This window comes from Mastomys coucha, unplaced genomic scaffold (assembly GCF_008632895.1).
Source record: "Mastomys coucha isolate ucsf_1 unplaced genomic scaffold, UCSF_Mcou_1 pScaffold5, whole genome shotgun sequence".
Taxonomy (NCBI): domain Eukaryota; kingdom Metazoa; phylum Chordata; class Mammalia; order Rodentia; family Muridae; genus Mastomys; species Mastomys coucha.
This window is the reverse complement of record NW_022196911.1, coordinates 55,714,934-55,736,243: the sequence shown is the minus strand read 5'-3', so window position 1 is coordinate 55,736,243 and position 21,310 is coordinate 55,714,934. Positions and strand designations below refer to the sequence as shown.

At 51.9% G+C, this 21,310-nt stretch overlaps 1 protein-coding gene across 2 annotated transcripts in view; it reads right to left on the bottom strand.

Annotated features, from left to right (window-relative positions):
* Myo15a (myosin XVA) overlaps positions 1–21,310 on the bottom strand; it is a 59,731-nt gene that overhangs the window by 27,483 nt on the left and 10,938 nt on the right. The window contains exons 7-43 of one of the 2 annotated variants that reach the window (XM_031353237.1): positions 21,185–21,190; positions 20,836–20,939; positions 20,670–20,733; positions 19,774–19,887; positions 19,207–19,368; positions 16,000–16,113; positions 15,429–15,487; positions 15,216–15,339; positions 14,450–14,545; positions 14,006–14,137; positions 13,480–13,605; positions 12,813–12,890; positions 12,037–12,185; positions 11,877–11,922; positions 11,595–11,719; positions 10,646–10,763; positions 10,262–10,437; positions 9,756–9,840; positions 9,177–9,230; positions 9,000–9,081; positions 8,793–8,923; positions 8,285–8,380; positions 7,180–7,415; positions 5,035–5,198; positions 4,744–4,816; positions 4,366–4,557; positions 3,897–4,057; positions 3,701–3,795; positions 3,141–3,261; positions 2,966–3,033; positions 2,755–2,832; positions 2,430–2,610; positions 2,211–2,343; positions 1,861–1,966; positions 1,658–1,730; positions 597–718; positions 117–176 (exon numbers count right to left, since the gene is read on the bottom strand). In XM_031353237.1, the coding sequence (XP_031209097.1) occupies positions 117–176; positions 597–718; positions 1,658–1,730; positions 1,861–1,966; positions 2,211–2,343; positions 2,430–2,610; positions 2,755–2,832; positions 2,966–3,033; positions 3,141–3,261; positions 3,701–3,795; positions 3,897–4,057; positions 4,366–4,557; positions 4,744–4,816; positions 5,035–5,198; positions 7,180–7,415; positions 8,285–8,380; positions 8,793–8,923; positions 9,000–9,081; positions 9,177–9,230; positions 9,756–9,840; positions 10,262–10,437; positions 10,646–10,763; positions 11,595–11,719; positions 11,877–11,922; positions 12,037–12,185; positions 12,813–12,890; positions 13,480–13,605; positions 14,006–14,137; positions 14,450–14,545; positions 15,216–15,339; positions 15,429–15,487; positions 16,000–16,113; positions 19,207–19,368; positions 19,774–19,887; positions 20,670–20,733; positions 20,836–20,939; positions 21,185–21,190 (4,104 nt within the window). The remainder of the gene's footprint in view (positions 1–116; positions 177–596; positions 719–1,657; positions 1,731–1,860; positions 1,967–2,210; positions 2,344–2,429; positions 2,611–2,754; positions 2,833–2,965; positions 3,034–3,140; positions 3,262–3,700; positions 3,796–3,896; positions 4,058–4,365; positions 4,558–4,743; positions 4,817–5,034; positions 5,199–7,179; positions 7,416–8,284; positions 8,381–8,792; positions 8,924–8,999; positions 9,082–9,176; positions 9,231–9,755; positions 9,841–10,261; positions 10,438–10,645; positions 10,764–11,594; positions 11,720–11,876; positions 11,923–12,036; positions 12,186–12,812; positions 12,891–13,479; positions 13,606–14,005; positions 14,138–14,449; positions 14,546–15,215; positions 15,340–15,428; positions 15,488–15,999; positions 16,114–19,206; positions 19,369–19,773; positions 19,888–20,669; positions 20,734–20,835; positions 20,940–21,184; positions 21,191–21,310) is intronic. The other variant, XM_031353238.1, reaches the window with a different exon arrangement.

The following is a 21,310-nucleotide window of genomic DNA, read 5'->3' as shown; positions in this document are numbered from 1 at the left end:
TTTATTAGATGGGCGTGTGGCCTTGCTAACCTTGTTTATGAGAGTGGGGATGGGGATCAGTAAAGCAGCTCTCAAACCCACAGACCCTGCAGGTGGGAGGGAAGAAGAGGCCTCACCTGCCGGAACAGGAGGTCTAGCTGCACAGGGTGACTGTAGCTGTCCTTAGGATAAAATACCTGTGTGGGTAGGCCTTAGTTACCCAGGGGTTACCTGTCCTTTTGATTAGATCTCACCCCCAGATGCAGCCCCTGGCTGACTCTTACTCTAGCTCTAGCTCCACTCCAATTCTTTTTTTTTTTTTTTTAAGATTTATTTATTATAATAATTAAGTACACTGTAGCTGTCTTCAGATGCACCAGAAGAGGGCGTCAGATCTCATTACAGGTAGTTGTGAGCCACCATGTGGTTGCTGGGATTTGAACTCAGGACCTTCGGAAGATCAGTCTTACCCGCTGAGCCATCTCACCAGCAACCCCTCCCGGCTCCCCCGCCCCCCAATTCTTCACGATTCTTCTGCCCTGGCTCCCTAGATAGCTCTGTATATATTTAGTTCCGCCCATGTTTATTTAGCTTAGCCTCTGGCCTGCTCCGGGCACCTCTTTGCGCAGGAAGATCCGCCAGGGGGCGTCCTGGTAGCCATAGAAGTTGGGATTGACTAGGCGGTGCAGCTGTGTCTGTACTGGGTCCTCAGGAGGCTCCAGCGACCTTGAAGGCTGCACTGTAGAGGGCGGGGCAGAAGAAAAGGCAGGACCAATCAGCAGGGGCTTATGGTGTTAGATGATAGGAGATGTTGTGGAAGTACAGCGGAGGGGTTTGGGTGGGCTGGACAGACCTCTCTGAAGTGATATTTGAGCTGACAACTTATTAATGGGCAAGAAGGAGCTGGGCACCCAAAGACTCCTCTTGGAGGAGACAGCCATGCAAAGGTCTGGAGGTGGGAGCAAGTTTGGTGTGTTAGTTACAGGAACTAAATGTGCTAAGAGGAAGGAGGCAAGCGAGAAGGCCATGGGACTGGGTACATAGATCCCACAGGACGATCAAGATCACAGTGAAGAGTCTGGTGTTCATTATAGGAGCTTTTTTGTTTTGTTTTGTTTTGTTTTTCGAAACAGGGTTTCTCTGGATCGCCCTGGCTGTCCTGGAACTCACTCTGAAGACCAGGCTGGCCTCGAACTCAGAAATCCGCCTGCCTCTGTCTCCCAAGTGCTGGGATTAAAGGCGTGCGCCACCACCGCCCGGCCATTATAGGAGCTTTTGTCAGAGGGATGATGTGAGCTGACTCATATTTTAGGGTCACTGCCTGATTATGGCTTCTTGTTTAGCACAAAGGTTTATATCTCTGGTCTGATACTTGCTAAGTATCTTCAGGGCCTTTGCCACAGCCTGTGGGACCTTGGGAAACCATTAAACATCTTTGTGCCTCTGTCTCCCATCTTTAACAGGTAGGAACAAATAGTATTGTTTTTATGAGCTTCTATAGGATTCACTGAAGCCAAGGTTGGGCTGGCCTGAAACCAGGGATTTAAGGGGTGATGTTATAATGACATGGTGTGTAATTTTGACTCAGAGACACACACAGCCCCAGAGACACCCCTGTGCTCACAGGCTCACTCACTCACTTGGACACTACTGGCATGTTCCACCTTGGAGTCCTCACCTGGAGTGGGCCCCATGCATGGTCTTGGAGCACTGGTCACTGGCTTCACCATGGCCACAGCCTCTCTGGACACCTGTCCCACCACAAAGAGAGCACTCAGAAGGCAGTAAGCAGGCCATGGAGGGGAGGCCTAGGGCCATGCTGAGAGGGCAGATGGCTTCTGAGGCCATCTATCCCTATGGGGTACCCAACTCACTCTTTACCTGAGTGCCAGGCACTACTGCCAGGTGAGTCTTTTGTCCTTTCAGAATCATTAGGGCCTCCTCATGGGGGTCAGGCGGCCTCCTGAACACCTTCCCACCATCCGTTCTGGCAGGTGACCCATGGCAGGTTAGACACAAGGTATCCACAATCCCTTATCCACAATCCCCATAGTAGGGACACCCTCCCCTAGATACCAATACAAACAAGCAGCAGAGAGGAGCTGAGGCTGTTCAGCATATCAGAGACTGTGTCAGCCTGAGCCCCTGGTTGCCCAGGGGCCCATCTTGAGTGGTGATGAGCCCAGTACAGTGCTGCTGAAGGTAAGCTGAGGGCTGATGGCTGGACCCACCTACGGGCCTCAGGGTATCCTGCCCAGGGTGGCTGCTTGTACTGCTTGATGATGCTTCTGATCTGTTGTGTGGGCTGTGGGAAGTGCTCTGAATTGAGTGTGGAATACCGAACCAGCTCAGGGGAGGCCGAAGCTGTGAGGACAGGTGGCTAGGTGAGGTCATCAAGCCCAGTTGCCCTGGCCTATCTGGGCAGTCTCTGGACTTGTATGGACACTCACTAGATTCTGGAGCAGTCCAATCCTGAGCTAGGATTGGGGCAGCCACAGGCTTGCTAGGTATCTTCGGGGCCTTTGCCACAGAGTCTGGGGCCAACGACTGTGGAGTCGGACGCACCAGCACAGGCTTGGCTGGGGGGCCAGTACCTACAGTCTTCGGTCGTGCCTCTGGTGCTAGGGGCCTCTGTGGAGAACAGGCCATGAGGTAGCTGTTCAGGACATACTGGCTGACACCCAGGCACCCCATCTCTGTTCAAAGTGGACTACAGGATTCCTGGCCTCAGAGAGGCACAGTAAACTCCTGTTTATCATGGGCAGCTCTGCTCACCTCTGGGAGCTGAGGTCTTGAAGTTGCACTCAGAGGCTGCTGCTGAAGTGCCAAAGCCTGTAGAGTCATCTCCCGGGCCTGGGAATAAGTGACCATGGTGACCAGATGGACCTGTTTCTGTGTACACACTGGTACATACACACATGCACACAGACAGACACAGACAGACAGACAGACACACCCACACACACTGTGCCCTGTCCCCACTCACCAGTAGCACAGCCTGCCTGTGGATGAAGGCTTGCTGCAGAGCCAGTGTGGAGGCATCCAGGCCTGGGACTAGGGAGCCAGGCAGAGGACACAGGTGGGCACAGGTGTTGGGGAAGCAAGAGCTCCCTTGTGCACCGCCCGCCCCTCGCCCGGAAGCATGCTTTGGAGGCACTAACTGGGCTTGAGCTTGGGTTCTGGGGGTCTCCGGGATGTATCTTCAGGAGCACCGCTACCACCTCCACCTGGCTGGCCCCCACCTTTCATGCGGTAGGCGATGGCTGTCGGCTTCTCCAGGTCCTGGGGCAGCAGTGGCCGCTTCACTGCTGTGATCCCCAGGATCCATGGCAACAGGCACCTGACACCAGCCCGAGCTCCCAACCCACACCCTCCACAAGCTGTGGGAGTCAGTGTCTGTGCTGGGCTTTCCTAGGGCAGGGGACTCTTGTGAGACGTGGGAATAGGTGATCCAGCAAGCCATTCCATTAGGGTGGCTTCTGCCAGATGTGACTGACAGCTGGGACCCTGAGGGTTAGCTAAAGGTCCTTCCATGGCAGCCAGAGACATTCTCAGCTGCCAGACAACCCCAAGGTTTCCCTTTCCCCACCTAGACCCAGGCTGGGCCCCTTGTCCCAGGGCCCTGGCTGTGTAAGGCTCAGAGTGTTACCCTAAGAAATGGAATATATCTCTGGTACACACACTGAGCCTGCCACCTGCAGACATCCCTCTGCATCCCTACCGCATCCCCGCAGGCCAGCACAGGGTCGAAGAGACTGTCCAAGTAGCCATCCAGCTCCCTGGGGGGCACACTGGGCTCTCCAGTGCTGTCCACAGCTGCTGGGAGGGGGCACAAAAGGACCAAGTTTACTTGTCCTGTGGGTCTCCACACCCTCTGGGTTCTTTTCCCTCTAGTACAATGGCCATTCCTGATTAACCTTGGCAGTTTGATGTCCATCTCTGGGCCTCAGTTTCTCCACTTGCACCATCCTCTTTGTGGCTGCAGTACCCCTCAAAGTCAGGCATTTTGGCCATGTGGTCCTGGGGCTGGAGCCTTGTGGGCGTGTCCTCGTCTGAGTCCCAGCAGTTCCCGAACACTCTGTGGACGAAAGGGGGGGGGGGACACAGGACAGCTGACCCCCAAAGAGGTCCCCTGAAGCTTCTATGTGTCCTGGGTTGGGTTGCTTCCACAACTGAGGTGTAGAATTACTAGACACGGTGGTGTACACTTGCAGCTCCAGGCTCCAGAGGCTGGGGTAGGACGGCTGGAGCCCAGGAAGTCCAGGTCCACTTAGCTCAAACCATCAAACATGAAACAGTTCCCAACCCCAGAACTCAGCTTTTCCTAACAGTTGATGGGTAAAGCCAGCTGCCCAGGGGAGGTGGTCTGGGCAAGTAGCTACATACCCTCTGGTGTCTCCCCTGGCAGCCAAAGGCCCTTCTGCACCCACGATGAAGTAGGATTTCTGTCGTGGGAAGTCCCTGAGCAGTTCCAGGTCTGACACCAGGTCCAGCACATAGTCATGTCCAGCCAGCTCTGCCCACTGGACTCCATTCTTCATGGCCACTGTCCAGCCCCTCCAACCATCAGCCAGCCCCCTGGTCAGGGTGCAGAGGGATAGAGATAAAGTGTGAACGTGGTAGGCACTGCTTGGAGACCCTGGGATATGAGTCAGACCCCAGGCATGGCCAAAGTGGTCCTCTGCACCTCCCAGGGATGGTGTCTCCTGCCCCTCCCTCCTTTCCAGGTCATAGGGCCCTGGCTGGGGCATTCCTGGGGCTAACCTGTGCTTTAGGATGTCTCCAGCCACCGCTTCCCCCGTACTCCAGGCGTGCACCGGACAGGAGAACTGGTCACCTGGCACAGCCAATTGCTGTACTCAGTTCGGGGCATCTTCAGGCCAGCCTCACTGGCCCCCATGCCCCTTTCCCTTATCTCAACCCCCCCACTATCCTGCACTGCCACACTGGCACGAGCCCCTCCCGAGCTTCAGAACCTTCTGTGGTTGCTGCTGACTCCAGCTGCTCTTCCTTCAGGAAGAGAAGAGAAGCAGCCTGAGGGATGAGCCTACGTACCATTGAAGCAGCTCACATCTAGAGCCATACTGGCCTTCTCCTGAATGGCAGTCCACTCCAGCTGAGTTGGGGGAAAGGTCCGGGCAGCCCCTGAGCCCATAGCCTGCAGAAGGCGATGCTGGCACACAGCCTGGAAGCCATTCTGTCCATAATCAGATACAAACCTGGAGGAAGAATAGCGAGTTGAAGCCTGCTGGAGGCTCTGGCTACTCCTTAGCTTAGGTGAAGTGGGATGGCCTCAGGTTAACTCACAAATGGGCTAGGTTATAGAGTACCCTAAAGGTCTCTTATAGCCCAGATCACTGAGACTGGCCTCAAAAATGAAATCCCAGGTGTAAAACTACCTTTTATTCACCTGAAGTAATAGTTGTCTCTGAGACTTACTGCCTCAGTGTGCTAACCTAGGCCTAGTCCTGGAAGCTTCCAGCCTCTATACAATCGAATCTAGGCCTAGAATGTTTTCAGCCTCTGAGACTTACTGCTGAATAAGCTCACCCTTTCTAGTTCTTTCTGAGCTCTAGCTGGCTGGTTCAACTCAGCTGTACTGACTCAAACTCCTCTTCAAGCTGACTGAGTCAGACTTCTTTAAGCTTCTCTTGAATTGCTCTGCTTGGCCCCAGAGTAACCCTGGCAATCTATTCTAATCTAGCTTCTGCTTAGTCTCTGGCTCATTCTGTCTTTATCTGTGTCTAGCTTGTTCTCTCCTTAACCTGTCTTTGTACAACTGTCCGGGTAAAACTGCCTCCTCTCTCCCTCTCCCTCTCCTTCTCCCTTTCCCCCTTTCTTTCTCCCTCCCCCCTCTCTTTATCTTTCTCTCTCCCTCCCTCCCCCCTCTGTGTGTGTGTGTGTGCTGCTCTCTTTTAAGTAGCTTCTCATTCCTCTTTTTTTCTCATGAGATCCTATTCTGTCAGATCTTTCTCTAAGTCATCACTTTGTCTGCCACTCAATTAGACATCACTTTCAAACATGGCTACTTTCTTCTACAAACTAACCTTACCTTCATTGTTTGGGATTAAAAGTGTGTGCTAGGGGTGTGTCTGTCTTCCAGCCAGAGGGATTATAGATGTATACTAAGGCTGAGCCACACCACAACTAGAAACGTTTTCAGTAAATAATACAGTCTTGGGGGCCACAGTGTGATCAAATATCCTGCAACACCCAGGTTAGCCCAGAAAGTATCCAGTCTAGCACAGAAGTGGAAGGACTGAGTCGAATATCATTGTTCAGATGGAGTGTGACTAAGCATGACCCATCCCTTCACTCCCTAGTCTGGGTGACCACTGGCTCTTTGCCTGGCTTCCTAATTTCCATCTGTGTGAGAGATAGCTGAGAGGGTCCAAGGCAGCTCAGGGCCAGTGAGCTGTGCACCAGCAGGTCCTCCTCACGCCCTGAGAGGAACTAGGGTCCTGCTCTCACGAAGGCTCCACAAAGGCAGTCAGTCAGTCAGTCAGTGGCCCTACCCTGCTGTTAGAGTCACCACAGCCACAACACTGGCTGAGGAATGTCTACCTTCTGCATGCTGGCCTGGAGAGGTTCCTCACAATCGGGCATTCATTGGTACCCTGATAAGTGGATCCTGTTACCGTCCCCCACTTTCAGCAGAGAAAAGACAGGTACTGGCCCTGGGTCATGTGGTGGGCTGGTACACTGTCTCACAGCCCCAGTGCCTCGCTAGCAGATTGTCATCATGGCAGTGCCCACATGGCACTTGCCAAATGCTTGTCTCTGTTCTGCATACTTTACCTGTACTATGGAGTAGTTGCTGTCACTGCCCTCAGTTTATAGGAGATGAAGTCAAGGCCGGGACAGGTTAAGTAACTTGCCTAAAGTCACAGAGTTCAGCTTGGGACTTAAATCCAGATTGTTCAGAGCCCAGCTGTGTTCCTAACTCTTGCCTAACTGAGAACTTTTCTCAGTTCTCCGCACTCCCGTTTTGCCCTCACCCTGGGTTCTGTTGGTCATCTTCCGTTCTGACCTAACTCCTTCCCACTGCAGTAAGGCCCATTGGTCTTTTGACTTTGGTACAGTTAAGTGACTGCAGTTCTGGCTGCCATCCATGCTGGTCTTCTGGCAGCACAAAAGCATCCACTGGCCTGACCTCCAAGCTCCTATCTAGCCACTTTTTGCCCTCTGGGTTGTACTCACTTGAGGAGGAACTTGTCAAGGTGTGAGGAAGGTGCGAAGCCACTTAGGCAGGCAGCCAGCAGCAACCAGCCACGCTTGGAGTTGTAGGCATTGGGGTTGCGCCACACCTGGTTGGCCAGCTGGGCTAGGATCTCATCCCTCAGAGCTGGCTCCACCAGCCCCTGCTGCACAATGTAGTTCCCCAAGATCATCTCCTGGGTTCCATGCATGTGGGGGTCTCCCATGAAACGCAGGATCTAGGGCACAGAACAAACAGACTCTTGTGGGCTTCTGCCCACCCTTCAACATGCTTTCTTGTCATGTTGCCCGTTGAAAAAGTCCCTTATATTTCAATATCACTCTGCTAGTCAGTGTTAAAGAACCCCCAGGAAAATTAGGATGCAGAGTACACACTGACTTCTTCTCCTGCCCAGGAGTCTCCTGTGGCCTGCACTCATTGCTAGCATCCTCTTGTACCCTCAGCCTCCACCAGGCTCCACTTCATCCAGAAGGTTCTCTAGCATTCAGATCTGACCACATCACTCTCAGGAAGCTCCTTCCAGAACCCCATCCCCACCCCCCAGCTCTTTGCTGAAAAGGGACCTGGAGGCCTGCAATCTATGCCTTGCTGGCCACCCTCCCCCCCCTTCTCTCTTGTCCTGCTCCTACTAAGTTGCTGCTTTTCCTAATAGGTAATCTCTCCTCATCTCCAAGGTCTCCTCCTCCAGGCTGCCTTGTGATTTCATTTGGGTTCCCAGCCTCTGAACTTTCCTCTGTATATGTTGGTGGCCCTGGGTAAAAACAAGGACTGTTCCTCTCAGCCCAGGGAGTCCTTAGGAGGTGCCAGAGAGCCTCTGAGGCAGCATTGCCAGGAGGATAACTTGAGGAAAAGGCTCTCAGAAGGAGGCCCAGATCTTTATGCTGACGTAAGCTTCTGCTCCAAGAAGAGGCAGGGGACACAGGAGCTGGGCTTGAAGGCCAATGAGGACGTCCAGCGGATAATGGGGAAGCTTGTAACCTTCTATCATGTAAGACTATGAACTTGATGCCCAGGGAAAGGGGCACCTGTGGCTTGGCATTGGGGTAGGGCTATGCACTTGAACCTGGACTAGGGCAGATCCCGTACTAGCTTAAAGACACTGATGGCTTCTGCATGGTGCTCCACAGGCAGCCGTGTGAGAGGCATCTTCAGAGGTACTGTCAGCATCCCAAAGGAGGGTTCCTAGGGACACAAGGAGGGTATGGGAGTTAACACTGGGGACAACAGACATATCTGTGTTGGGGAAAGAGTATAGGAGATCATGGAGTGGGCTTCCCACTCTAGTGCCTAGATAAAGAACCTAGGGTCCAGTGAAGGGAGACAATCCACAGAGAGCAACTAGGGGAGGTAGAACACTCCTGCTGGCCTTCTTTGGAGGACAGGGCACAGAGATGAGTGCTGTGCCACCTCCTAGTTAGGACTTGACTACCCAGGATGGTGGGTGCGCTATATGGCCAGAGTTCAAGAGAGACTCACTACTGTTAGGCCCTAGGGCTTCTAGTAGGCTCATGTCCAACCCCTAAGAGCTTTCTGGGAAGCTGTGGCAGGTCTTAGTGGTTAGTGCCCATGTCAGGATGCTTGTGCCAGCCCTTACCTTGAAGTGGCATCGGATGAACTTGGCCATGGGGTAGTTGTTGATGTCAAGGGGAAGTGTGACACACGGCTCAGCCTGGAGCCTAGGAGCCCGGACAATGGCCACTCGGGGCATACTGGACAGCTTGAGGCCTGGAGACAGTGCAAACATGTAGTAACTGCTCCCTTCTCCCCAGCCCTCCCCCCACTGCTGTTAGAGATGACACACCTGCTGCAGCCTGCAGGAGCCCGGCCACCTCAGCTGGCACCTCCAGGTGTCTCACTGGGACCACTTCGCGCTTGCTCAGCTCCTGAAGGGATGGTCAAGGGGTGAAGAAACAGCTGCCACACCTCACCTGCTGCTCTCCCTCCCTGCCCCCTGCTGTGGCTCAGACCCTGCACCCACCTCCTGCTCACGTAGCCATGCCTCCTGTGCCCGGCGCCTCCGCTCTGCCCTCAGCTGCAGGAGAGCAAATGGTCAGGGCACAGGTAGCCTGGGCAGGCGCGAGCAGTAGGGAAGGGCCTGTGACCTGGAGGCTCTTGGTGGCACTGACAGGACTGAGGTAGTGACAAGGAAGAGAGGCAAAGATATAGCCAGAGATGGAAGGAGGTGCCAAGTGGGACATCTGAAGGACTTTGGGAAACCCCGCATGCCTTCTGAGATTTGCAAATGACATTTATCACTGGCACTTGTTTATGTGACAGAGGCAAAGACTATCAGTGAGCTAAGTACCAGACCACACTAAAGAGATTCAAGTCGCCCAGTGCCAGCCATATCTGCAGCTCAATATGACCCCAGTGCTGGCTACATCACTCCACACAGCATCATCTCCTTCTACCCTTCTTTATGCCCCAAGGGACATGCCAGGAAACGGGCCTCAGAGGAGCCACAGCTACCCAGCTCAGGAGGAGGGCATGGCAGGGACTTGTAGTTGGGATGGGATCCTCTTGAGCTAAGTGCACCCTAACCCAGGGAGGCCTGTACCTTGAGGTAGCGGCGGCGATTCACATAGGTGTGCACCAGGGAACGGAACTTCAGCAGACTCTGCCTCATCTGCTGGTAGCGCTGCCTGAGGAGTCAAAAATGAGAGAGGCCAGGGTGACAAAGGGTCAGTGACGTCTCCGCTATGGCTCTTATTTCACCCTGGGACCCTTCGTCGCTAAGGAAAAACGAGTTCGATGTGGAACAGAGATGTAGCCCAATACACACAGCAAATCCAGTGGTGTGGCCTGGGTTGATTTCACAATGGTCATGTGCTATCCATCCCATCATGTGTTAGTCCACGGGAGGGGGGCTCTGATGAGTGCATGACAGGAATACCCTCTCAACTGGAACCCACAGTGAGAGGACAGTGACATGGAGAATCAGCCATCCTTCCCATGGAAGCCTCTTTCAGCTTGCATGCCTCCAGAGACGGGGAGCTCACTGTTTGAGCCTAGGCTCCTCTGAGCCTGAAGGATGCCAGAGACTTTCCCTTCTGTGGGCCTCACCTGGCCAGAAAACCTCGGGCTCTGCTCTGCAGTAGGATGATCTTCCGCCGCAAGGACCGGAAGTGCCGTTGGATGAAAAAACCTCGCAGGTAGCGCTGCAGGGTGAGGGCAGCTCGGTTCTGGACTCGCTCCCGCATGCTCTCCAGTAGCTGGTGCAGGTGCTCCTTGAGGAAGAGCTGGAGGCGGGAGGCAGCCATTGAGGAGCCCACAATAACGGAGAAAAGAAGGCTGCCCTGAGTGTTTGGAGCAGCAAAAACTAGGGTACAGGTACGCCAGACATGGGGTAGGGGGTATCTGAGCAGAGCTGAGGTGGATGAACAACCTAAGCTGAGACATCTGGGGTCCCCCTTGGATGTCACTGAATGTAGGGGCTTCAGGACTCACCTTGCTAACCCCAACACGGTACATGTCTGGAGTGACCGTGCATAGCCGGCTCAGCAATGACACACACATGTCCCCATCTGCTGGCACATTGAGCTTGAGGGCCACCAGGCACCGGTACCTGGGGAACCAAACTCAGCCTGAGGGCCTGCTGTTATCCCATCCCCATGATTAGGAGGTGTGGTCCAATGGGTGGCTCGCTCACAACACTATTCTCAAAACTCATTCAAGTTGTCAAGACAGTAATCCACTATTTCAGCAGGACAAGACCCTTCACTGACATCTGCTGGAACTCGTCCTAATAACTATTAACATCACCTGGGAGGGATTCAATACAGATGGAAACTATGAAAAGGAGGGTGTCTGTCACCAAGCCTCACACCCTGAGTTTGCTCTCCGGTGACTCATGTTTTCCACACAATGAGTATTGACTCCTAAAAGTTGTCCTGTAACCTCCACACACACTGTGAGCTGCCATCCAGTAAGTGAAGACATGAAGACATAAGAGTAGTAGTAGTAGTAGTAGAAGTAGTAGTAGTAGTAGTAGTAGTAGTAGTAGTAGTAGTAGTAGTAGTAGTAGAAGTAGTAGTAGTAAGTGACAGGGGGCTGGAGAGATGGCTCAGCGGTTAAGAACACTGATTGCTCTTCTGAAGGTCTTGAGTTCAAATCCCAGCAACCACATGGTGGCTCAACAACCATCCATAATGAGTTCTGATGCTCTCCTCTGTGGTGTCTGAAAGCAGCTACAGTGTATTTACATATAATAAATAAATCTTTAAAAAAATAATAAGTGACAGAACAAATATATTTCCCACATCAAACCTAACGTGTTATGTGATGTGTTATGTATGGTGTACAGCCTGAACAACAGTGAATGACAGACCCTATATTGTTTAGGCTGTGGGGACCTGGAGAAGAGTCTGTGCAGTTGGGAACTACCCAATGGAAGTACCTGTCGATAAACACCTGGAACGGTAGCCGTACTGGAAAGCCTTCCTTGCGGATCCGCACGGTCTCCAGAACCCCTGAATAGCGTAACTGTGCCATCATCACATCTGGCTCAAAGAGACCAGGTTCCTAGAAGAATGGCCAGAGAGGACATCTGCACACCACTCAGGTACAAAGGCTCTTAGGAGTCCCTGCAGTGGGCAGGTAGGGGGGCCAGAGAGGCCAAGCCACTTGTCTAGTGCCATGCTTCACAGGGGGAAGGATTTGGCTTTCCCAGGGGCCTCACCTTCTTATGGTTGGGCTTCAGGCAACGCACAAACAAAGGGTTACACCTGGGCAGAGGCAGGAGAGGCTGTGAGGTCTCAGAGAAAAAGAGTGGGCACTCATGCTCTGAGGGCCATGGGGTAAAGGTGATGCTGGATACTCTGCCCTCTCATTCCGCCCACCTCTCCATCTTTTCCACGAGGTCCAGGAGGGACTGCTGGAACTTGGCTGCCACCGTGTGAGCCTTGTAGAGTCGGGTAATGGAGCTGCTCTTGCCCAGGCATGGAGGGGCGGTCTGTGCAGCATGGCTGGAGAAGAGGTGTGCTACGACCTGCAGGGACAGACAGAGAGGGACAGGGTCAAGTCCCTGGACTGAAAGGCTCTGAAAAACAACTCGATTCTAGATACCCTACCACCTGGCTTGCCTATGGGCTCAACACCTCCCAGGGGACCCAGCCCCCAACAAGGCTGCTTTTCCCTCTATTTTAGGAAATACACAGCTCTTGCTGTGAACCTGGCCCTGGTCAGGAAAAGGATGGCCCACAGGGGAGAAGAGGCAACCATCCTTCTATCATAAGTACCCCTGCTGATGAGCGATGGGAGCTGGCCTTCCAAGGAACCCAAATTTGGCCTCTATGCACTCCCCAGAGTGTCAGGCTTCAAATGTAAATGAATTCAGAAATTATTCTTAGTGGTATGCTTGCTGGTTAATGCTGTGAGCCAGGTTGGAAGGGTTTCAGGGGGGACTGAGGTGGGGCCCATGACAGGTGGGCTGGCGGGTCTCTGAGAAAGGGTGAGTTAAAGAGCAAGACAGGGTTAGGGGGTTCCCATTTCCTGTACTGAGAAGAGCCAGGGATAGAGCTAGTGGAGGCTAGACCAAGTAAGGGGCACTAGGTACTGCCAGGAATGTGGGCAGGGGCCACGGGGTTGGGGCCGGTGGGAGAACAGGCTGGCTTACCCTCGTGCGGCTGTGCACAAACAAGTCCAGCACATCTTGGCGCACTTGGTCATGGTTCTTGTCCAGGAACTTGTGCACCTGAAAAGGAGACTGGCAGGTCTATGGCTGGTCCCACTCACCCACACCTGTCTGCAGCCAGGATGCAGCAAGGGTTCATTTCCAGTCTTCTGTGAACCTTTATCTTCTACCAGACTTCTGTCTGCCTTCCATCCTAGGATGAGAAATGGGCTCTCCCCTCTGGCCTGGCCTCTCCCCAGCCACTGCACCCTGCTCACTCTTCCAGGACGGGCCACTATCCAGACTGGGCCTCACTTCCTTCTACCCATTCTGCAGATGAGGAAAAAAAGGCCCAAACGGAAGAGACGGAAGCTTGAAATCCTATGTCATGCCTTGGATAATCGTGACCACACGAAAGCATTACCAGTAACTGGCACTCTGTCAAATCTACCGTAAGTCTCATATCTACCCCAGAAGATTGGCATTATTAGTCTCATTTTTTTTTTTTTCAGATGAGGAAACAGGCTCAGAGAACTAAGCAATTTCCCAAGGCTGCACGGATGACGGGCTCCTGGTCCAGAACTGGAATCACGGTGAGGCCCACACCGTGGTTCTGTCTCCTCCCTGCGGGGCACAGCACCTGAGGCAGTGCTGGCTGTCCGGCTCTCACCTGGTAGGTGACCTTGCCTGCATAGTGCTTGATGGTGAACTCTGGCAGCGGCATCTTAGGCTTCGAGTAGAGTGGGTTGGCGCCGTGGTGGTAGTGGCACTTCTGCAGGAATGTGTGGTCTGTGGCCTGAGGTGGGGGGAGGAGGTGGGGAAGGGCTGGGCACCTGGGTCTGGCCCAGTGCCAAATTCTTCAGCCCTGATTGTTCTGGTCCCCAAAAGGTGCTGGAGAAGAATGGCCCAGTCATGAGAGGCTGAGTCATGGAAGAGAGACCCACTGCTATGGCTGAGTCAGCCAATTTTCCAGCTGTGTATACTGACATAAATACCCTGTGTTTAAGTCAGAGTATGAGGTCCAAACCCAGGCTACCTCATCTAGAACCTCCATCCTTTGTCACTCCAGGTGACTGGAGATGATGAGGTCCTAATACTACATTTCCTGCTCCAGGCTCGAGTGCAGAGGGATAGACTCAGGCAGGGAGTCAACCAGACTAGGACTCAGACCACAGAAGCATACCTGTAGAGCTTACCTGTGGAAAACAGCACTGGTCATCAAGGATGCGCAGGATGCCGTAGGGCTTCAGGGAGATGAGGTTGATGCAGGGCTGGTTGTCAGCAAAGGTGATCTCTCTCCAGTCCATCTGCTCTCGAATGTACTCCTCCTGTGAAGAGTGTGGGCTCAGCCACCTCCCTCCAGGCTGGCCTATCTCTGTGTCCTGCCTTACATGGAGCCAGTATCCTAGCCGGGTGACATGGACCCTCAGGGCCTCTCTTCTTGACTTCTTCAGTCAGCAGAGCCTAAGAAAGGTCCTGAGAGGACTCCTTTCTGGGCTCAGCAACCCAGCATCTTTCCCCCCAAAGCATGGGCCTCCTGAAAGCTGTTCCTGCTTATAATACTGTCCTCTCCATGTCTCCTGACATCCTTTGTATCTCCAGGAAGGCCCTGCACCAGCAGAGGTGTGGAGGCTGCATACCTGCTCCTCCTGGAAGACGATCTTGTTGAACAAGTACTGAAGGTTCTCGTTGGCATAGTTGATGCACAGTTGTTCAAAGCTGTTGAAGCTCAGGTCCTGCCAGGCAGATGGAGGCTAGGTCTGGTTCCTCCTTGGTCAGCAAACCCATCTGTCCCCACCATGGGCACTATGTACCTTCCCCAGGTCCAAGCCCAGGCCCCTCCCTGCATTTCATGGCTGCAGTTTCAAAAAGTTGGACTCTGACCACAGAGATCATAAGGACCTCTGCATACCAGATAGGGGCCATCGAAAAGCCCAGAGCTTGGGCCACCAGGTCTTCTGCCTGGGTTCCAGTTCTGGCTTTTCTACTTTTTGGCTGTTAGGAAAATGGGGACCCTGGGAACACCTGCCTAACATGGTTTCTGGATGAAGTGGCTTTATAAACAACAGTGCCTTTTAAGTGTCTGCTATCGTCATGGAAGCTTTACTCAGCCTTTCCCCTTTATCCTCACTGAATACAACAGTCTTCCCGCAATAACACCGGCTCAGAGAGGAGGTGCTCCCACGTCCCTGATCTCTGAAGATACTGCTCCTTTATCTAGGAATGTTTTTTTTTTCTTCCAGAAAGTTGCCTCTGACCTCTGACCAGCTGAGGGAAGAGCTTGAAGGCTCCCCAGTGCTACATGTCAGAGCTATGATCCCATAAGCCTGTCATACCCTGTCCCCAACCACTCTCACTGAGCAGCTTCCCAAGGACAAGCCCCAATCCGGTCCCACGCAGCCCTACCTCGAAGCCATATATGTCCAGGATGGCGATAGACAATGTATCTGGTTTTGGGGACACCAGAGCGTTGACCCTGGTGATGAGCCAGCCAAACAGCAGTGCATACAAGACCTTGGCGATGGCATCCCTGGAGCAGAGGCCGTGTTGGGCTGAGGGTGAGTGGGCTCGGGGCAAAGGTACTGTGAGTCTGGGAATCAGGATAAGGCGCAGCCTTACCTGGCATCTACGGCACTCTCCACTGTCAGGGGTGTGAAGATCTTCTCTCGAATTGTCTCCTGGGAAAAACATGACCTTTGAGTGATAGCCAATGCCCCCCAGGAAGCCTCTGGAGGCTGGGGCTTTAAGAGCTTGGGAAAGAGACACTGGCGATATGATTGGTCTCAAGCAGGGCAGAATGTTTTTCTGCACCTGGCCATTCAATCAATGGAGACAGTTGTTGGTGTAATTGGGGAGACAGGCATAAAGAGATTATCTCTAAGGCCTGGAAGAGGAAGGCCTTAGAGAAGGCACTGACCCAGCCAGGATCTGAGAAGACTTTCTGGGGGGTGACCATGTCATGTACGCCTGTGCCCCCTTTCTTCTCCCCCCAGATACACACACTCCAGCCACACTAGCAGGAGTGAAAAATATAAGGCAATCAAGGCTAGGAAAAGCTCACACAGAGGTCTGAAGTGAGGCTCCACCTCTCCAGATTTTACTGGGAGGTGACCTATGAGGTGGGGAGGAAGGGGGAACTGGGGCCCTAGAGGAATAGGCCCTTGTCAGGATGCAGGGTCCTCAGACTTACAGTCACTTTGAAGGTGATAGCCTTCTGCAGGCCTTCAGGAGAGACCTGAAGCAGCTCTGCCACAGCCTGGATCTCCCGGGCGCTCACCACGGAGGCCACCTCCTGTGCATCGGTCTATGGAAAATACCAGGGCCATAAGCCTGAGCTAAACCACTGGGCTGAGTTTAGAAAAGCAGAAACAAGCTAGACTACCAGAGAAAGCCAGAAGAAGAAGTGGAGGACACTCTCTGAGGTAGGAGAAACAGAGTACTGACGTTAAAGCAGCCTGGTGCGTGGCTCAGGAGTACAGCATTTACCTAGCATGTGTGGCTCCATCCTCAATATCAAAATAAATATGCAAAATTAAACAGACAGGCTCCAGATGCAATGTGTACTACAGAGAGATGATGCCCATTAGAAGACCTGGGCTGCAGAGTTGGCTCAGTGGATAAAATACTTGTGCATCTGTGAGGACCCCAGCACTCAGTAAAAGCTAGGTATGGTAGTGTTTATCTGCACTCCCCAAACTGAAGAGAACAGATCAATTCCAGAGGCTCAGTGATTGGTTCATTGGAAATGGCAAGCTTCGGATTCAGTAAGAGGCCCTGTCTCCAAAAATAAAGTGAAGAGCAAGAGACAATCCCTAGCCGGGCAGTGGTGGCACACGCCTTTAATCCCAGCACTTGGGAGGCAGAGGCAGGTGGATTTCTGAGTTCGAGGCCAGCCTGGTCTACAGAGTGAGTTCCAGGACAGCCAGGGCTACACAGAGAAACCCTGTCTTGAAAAAACAAAAAAGAAAAAGAGAGAGAGAGACGATCCCTAGCCTCCATCCCAGAGAGAAAGAGGGGGGAGGGAGGCTGGAGAGATGCTCAGCAGTTAAGAGAATGTGCTGCTCTTCCAGAGGACCTGAGTTCGGGTCCCAGCACACCAGGCAGCTCACAACCATCTCTAATTGCCTCTCTTTTGGTGTCCTCGAGCACTTGCACACACGGTACACATATACTCACAAACATAAAGTTTAAAAGACAGACTTCTCAGCACCGGCCAGCTATAGAGGCATAGGCCTACAGTACCAGAACTTGGAAGGCTGAAGTAGGAGAACTACATAGCAAAATGGTATTCCAAAGAAAAGAAAACAACCAAGAAAACAAACAACAACATGATACCATCCAGAATCAGGCATAAATATAACTGGCAATGGTATACGCAGTAAGTTCCTGGTTTTCAAATCAGGATAAGGACAGTTGCATAAACATCTTATGTCAACAGGATTCTATCTCATACTTTACTATAATGGATTATTATTATTATTATTATTATTTTTTTGGCCTCTGGTTTTTATTTTGTTCTTTAAAACCCTAGCAGATTTTTTTTTAAAAAGAGGCTGTATTAAATGACAATGCATTTGAGTCAGGGGGAGGAAGGATTATGATTTTTATTTTTAATAAAATAAATGTGTGTAATTTATTTATTTATTTATTTATATTTATTTTTGAGACAGGTTTTCTCTGTGTAGCCTTCACTGTCCTAGAACTCACTCTGTAGACCAGGCTGGCCTCAAACTCAGAAATCCGCCTGCCTCTGCCTCCCAAGTGCTGGGATTTAAAGGTGTGCTCCACCACCGCCCGGCTAAAAGAAGTTTTTTTTTTTTAATTTATTTGTTGTGTTTTTGTATGTGGGTATGCATGCCATGCTGTGCATGGAGGTCAGAGGGCAACTTGCAGGAGTTAGTCCTCTCCTCCCTCCACGTGGGCCTGAAAGTGCTTTTACCTGCTGAGCAGCTTGCCAATCCCTTTTTTCTTTTTCTTTTTTCTTTTTTTTGAAACAGAGGCTCATGAAGTCTGTGGTGGTTTAAATAGATATAGCCCCCATAAGATTTATGTGTTTGGAGCTGGTGAGATGGCTCAGTGTGTAAGAGCACCAACTGCTCTTCTGAAGGTCCCGAGTTCAAATCCCAAACCTCATGGTGGCTCACAACAACCCGTAATGAGATCTGACACCCTCTTCCGGTGCATCTGAAGACAGCTACAATGTACTTATTTATAATAATAATAAATAAATCTTTGGGCTGGAGCAAGCAGGTCTACCGGAGCAAGTGGGGCCCACCAGAGCCTGCAGGGTTGACCAGAGCGAGCAGAGGTCCTAAAGTCAGTTCCCAACAACCAGATGAAGGCTCACAACTATCTGTAGAGCTACAGTGTGTACTCATATACATAAAATAAATAAATACATATTTTAAAAAAGATTTATGTGTTTGAATGCTTGCCTATGAGTGGTATGGCTGGAGGAGGTGTGGCCTTGTTAGAGGAGGTGTGGCCTTGTTGGAGGAAGTATGTCCCTGTGGAGGTGAGGCTTTGAGACCTTAAATGCTCAAGCCATGCCCAGTGTGAAACACATCCAGTCATCCAGTCTCCTCCTTGCTTCTTGCACATCAAGGTATAGAACTCTCAGCTCCTTCTCAGCACTGTGTCTGCCTGCAGACTGCCGTGCTTCCCACCATGATGATAATGATCTGAACCCCTGAAACTGTAAGCCAGCCCCAATTAAATGTTTTCCTTTATAAGAGTTGCCTTGGTCATGGTGTCTCTTTGAAGCAATGAAAACCCTCACTAAGACAAAGCCCAAGCTGCCCTCAAGTTCAATGTGTAGCTAAGGATGAACCTGAACTTCTGTCTGCCCTTCCCCGACTACAGGTGTACCACATTCACTTGATCTTATGGGAAGACAAGGATCAAGCCCAGGACTTTTTTTTTTAAGATATATTTATTTACTATATGTGAGTATACTGTAACATCTTCAGACACACCAGAAGAGGGCATCAGGTCAGATTACATTATGGATGGTTATGAGCCAAGACCTCTGGAAGAGCAGTCAGTGCTCTTAACTACTGAGCCATCTCTCCAGCCATTTTTTTTTTTTCCCGAGACCAGGTTTCTCTGTATAGCCCTGGCTGTCCTGGAACTCACTCTGTAGACCAGGCTGGCCTCAAACTCAGAAATCCACCTGTCTCTGCTTCCCAAGTGCTGTGCGCCACCACTGCCCAGCAACAATAGGTTTTTCGGTCATTATAATTAATTGTCTGACCTTTCTAACACATAAAGAATCCTCAGATATCACAAGAAAAGAGTAAACCCAAACAGGGCAGAAAAAACACACATGCACTGTGCAACCAGAGAGGAAGTGCACCGGTCTTTGTTGGCTCTTTAAGAGGCTTTGAACACGTCTTACCTCATGTTTCTCAAAATAGACATTGCCCAGGTGTAAGATGGAGGCTAGGATGCGGAAGATACTGTCCTGGTCCTCACTGGTGAAGCCAAGCACCTCCATAGCAGCCAGCAGGCGGCGGAAATCATCTGCGTCACTCTTTCCAGCGATCTCACAGTTCCCACCCTGTTGGGGCAGGGGCTGGGGTCAGTGTCCAGTTCCCAAGCTGAGGTCCCATCAGGTCCTGCTTTCCAGGAGGTTCTGAGGGGACTGAGGAGAGCTTCAAAGACTGAGGAGAAGCGGGGGCTAGAGACCTGACCATAGCTAGCATTAATGAAGGGTGGCCAGTACCAAGCCATCGAATGTATTTCTCACCCACACCTCTACCTAGAGGTGCTGTGTTGTCCCCATTTCCCAAAAGAGGAAACTGAGACCCAGAGAGGAGACATGTAGTCCCATCACATTGGTTATGAAGAGAGGAAAGATCAGGGAGGCTCCTCTCTCTACAGAGGCCTGATGTTCCTGTCGCAGCTGCCAGGAGCTGTGGGGCTTTGGAGCCACAGAGCTGGGAGGCTCTTTGTGCAAACTCACCTGGTTCAGGTAGTAGTAGGTCTCAGCTTCCTGCAGGCTAAAGGCCTGCCTCAGTTGGGCGGGGAGCCCGGCCAGCAGTTCATAGAAAATATGATAATTTCTCTCATTTTTGGCCTGCAGGGAAGCATGGTGGATACAGAAAAGAGTGACCCCCTCAGCTGCTTATCCAGGCTCAGGTGTGCACATAAAAACATGTCAACACACAGGGACCTGAAGGCTGACTGGCATCTCTGGGGTGAGACCCCAGGGCATCTTGGCATGATGGAGTGCTGGCCTTGCTTTGGAAAAATAGTAATAATCCCACCTACTTTTCTCTTATGTACACTAGCCCTGCACACCTGAAGACATGGAACTCTATGGCCCACATATGCACACACAGGGCTTTATTTAGATGGTTCGGTTATCCCATTTGGCTGAGGTCTACTTTGAATCCCAAGCCCCACAGGATAGCATGGGGACAGACCTCACAGAATCCATTTGCTATCCGGAGACATTTAGTTAGTTACAAGGTAATGTATTCCACAGATAAAATACTGACAGGTGGCATCGAGATAGGAAACAAAGGACTGCATAGCGTCCTCTACTTCCTTGAGCAAGGGACATGGCAGCAAGGCTTGGAGGGCAAAGAGTGTTGGGCTACACATGCATCCCTGTGTTCCTGGGGTGGAGGACAGTCTGTTGATCTCTTGGGTAGGGATGAGCCAACCAGGATGCTGGGGTAGAAGAAGGGAGGTGACAGGTCACAGGCTCAGGAACACAGACAGTATGCATGCACAGAGTCTATGTGTGTGTGTGTGTGTGTGTGTGTGTGTGTGTGTGTGTATGTATGTACATATTTGTTCAACCCCAAGCCAGGCTCTGAGTGTTGGTGCCACCCAAGCCTCTGATCTGCCTACCTGGAACACAATCCTTGACTTCTCCAGCAGGTACTGAGAAGTTATGGCACCACAGATCACACCCCTGGGGAAGAACAGTCAGGTTTTGGGGACAGAGGTGGCTTCCTTAGCCTTGGCTACCAAGGGCTCCACAGGGCCTCTGAGCATCTGCCACAGCCCCACTCACCCTTCTAGAAAAACTTCCACAAACTTCCCAAAGCGGCTGGAGTTGTCATTCCTGACGGTTTTGGCATTACCGAAGGCCTCCAGGAGAGGCGTTGCCTCCAGGATCTAGACCAGGAAGAAGAGGTTATGAGAGAGATGGGCACTGGGTTCCAGGCATGACTCTAGATACCCTAACAGAAGCCTTCCCAGGGAACCCTCCCTTTGGAGGGGTGACCTGAAGTAGATTCCTTATAGAACCCCAGACTCTCTCTCCTCTCTGTTCCTCACAGCCCCACATGCTTAGCTCTAAGCCCTGCGCTCCCTCCCCATGACCGGTCCCGCCTGTGGCTCATACACACACACCAGCATACCTTTATCTTCAGAGATGTCAGTGAAGCCGGAGCGGGAACAAGAGACAACAAAAGTAGTTCATTAACAAGACCAGACACCTCTCCCTCCAGAAGCCAGGAGCCTTGGACCGTGGAGAAACTGGTAGA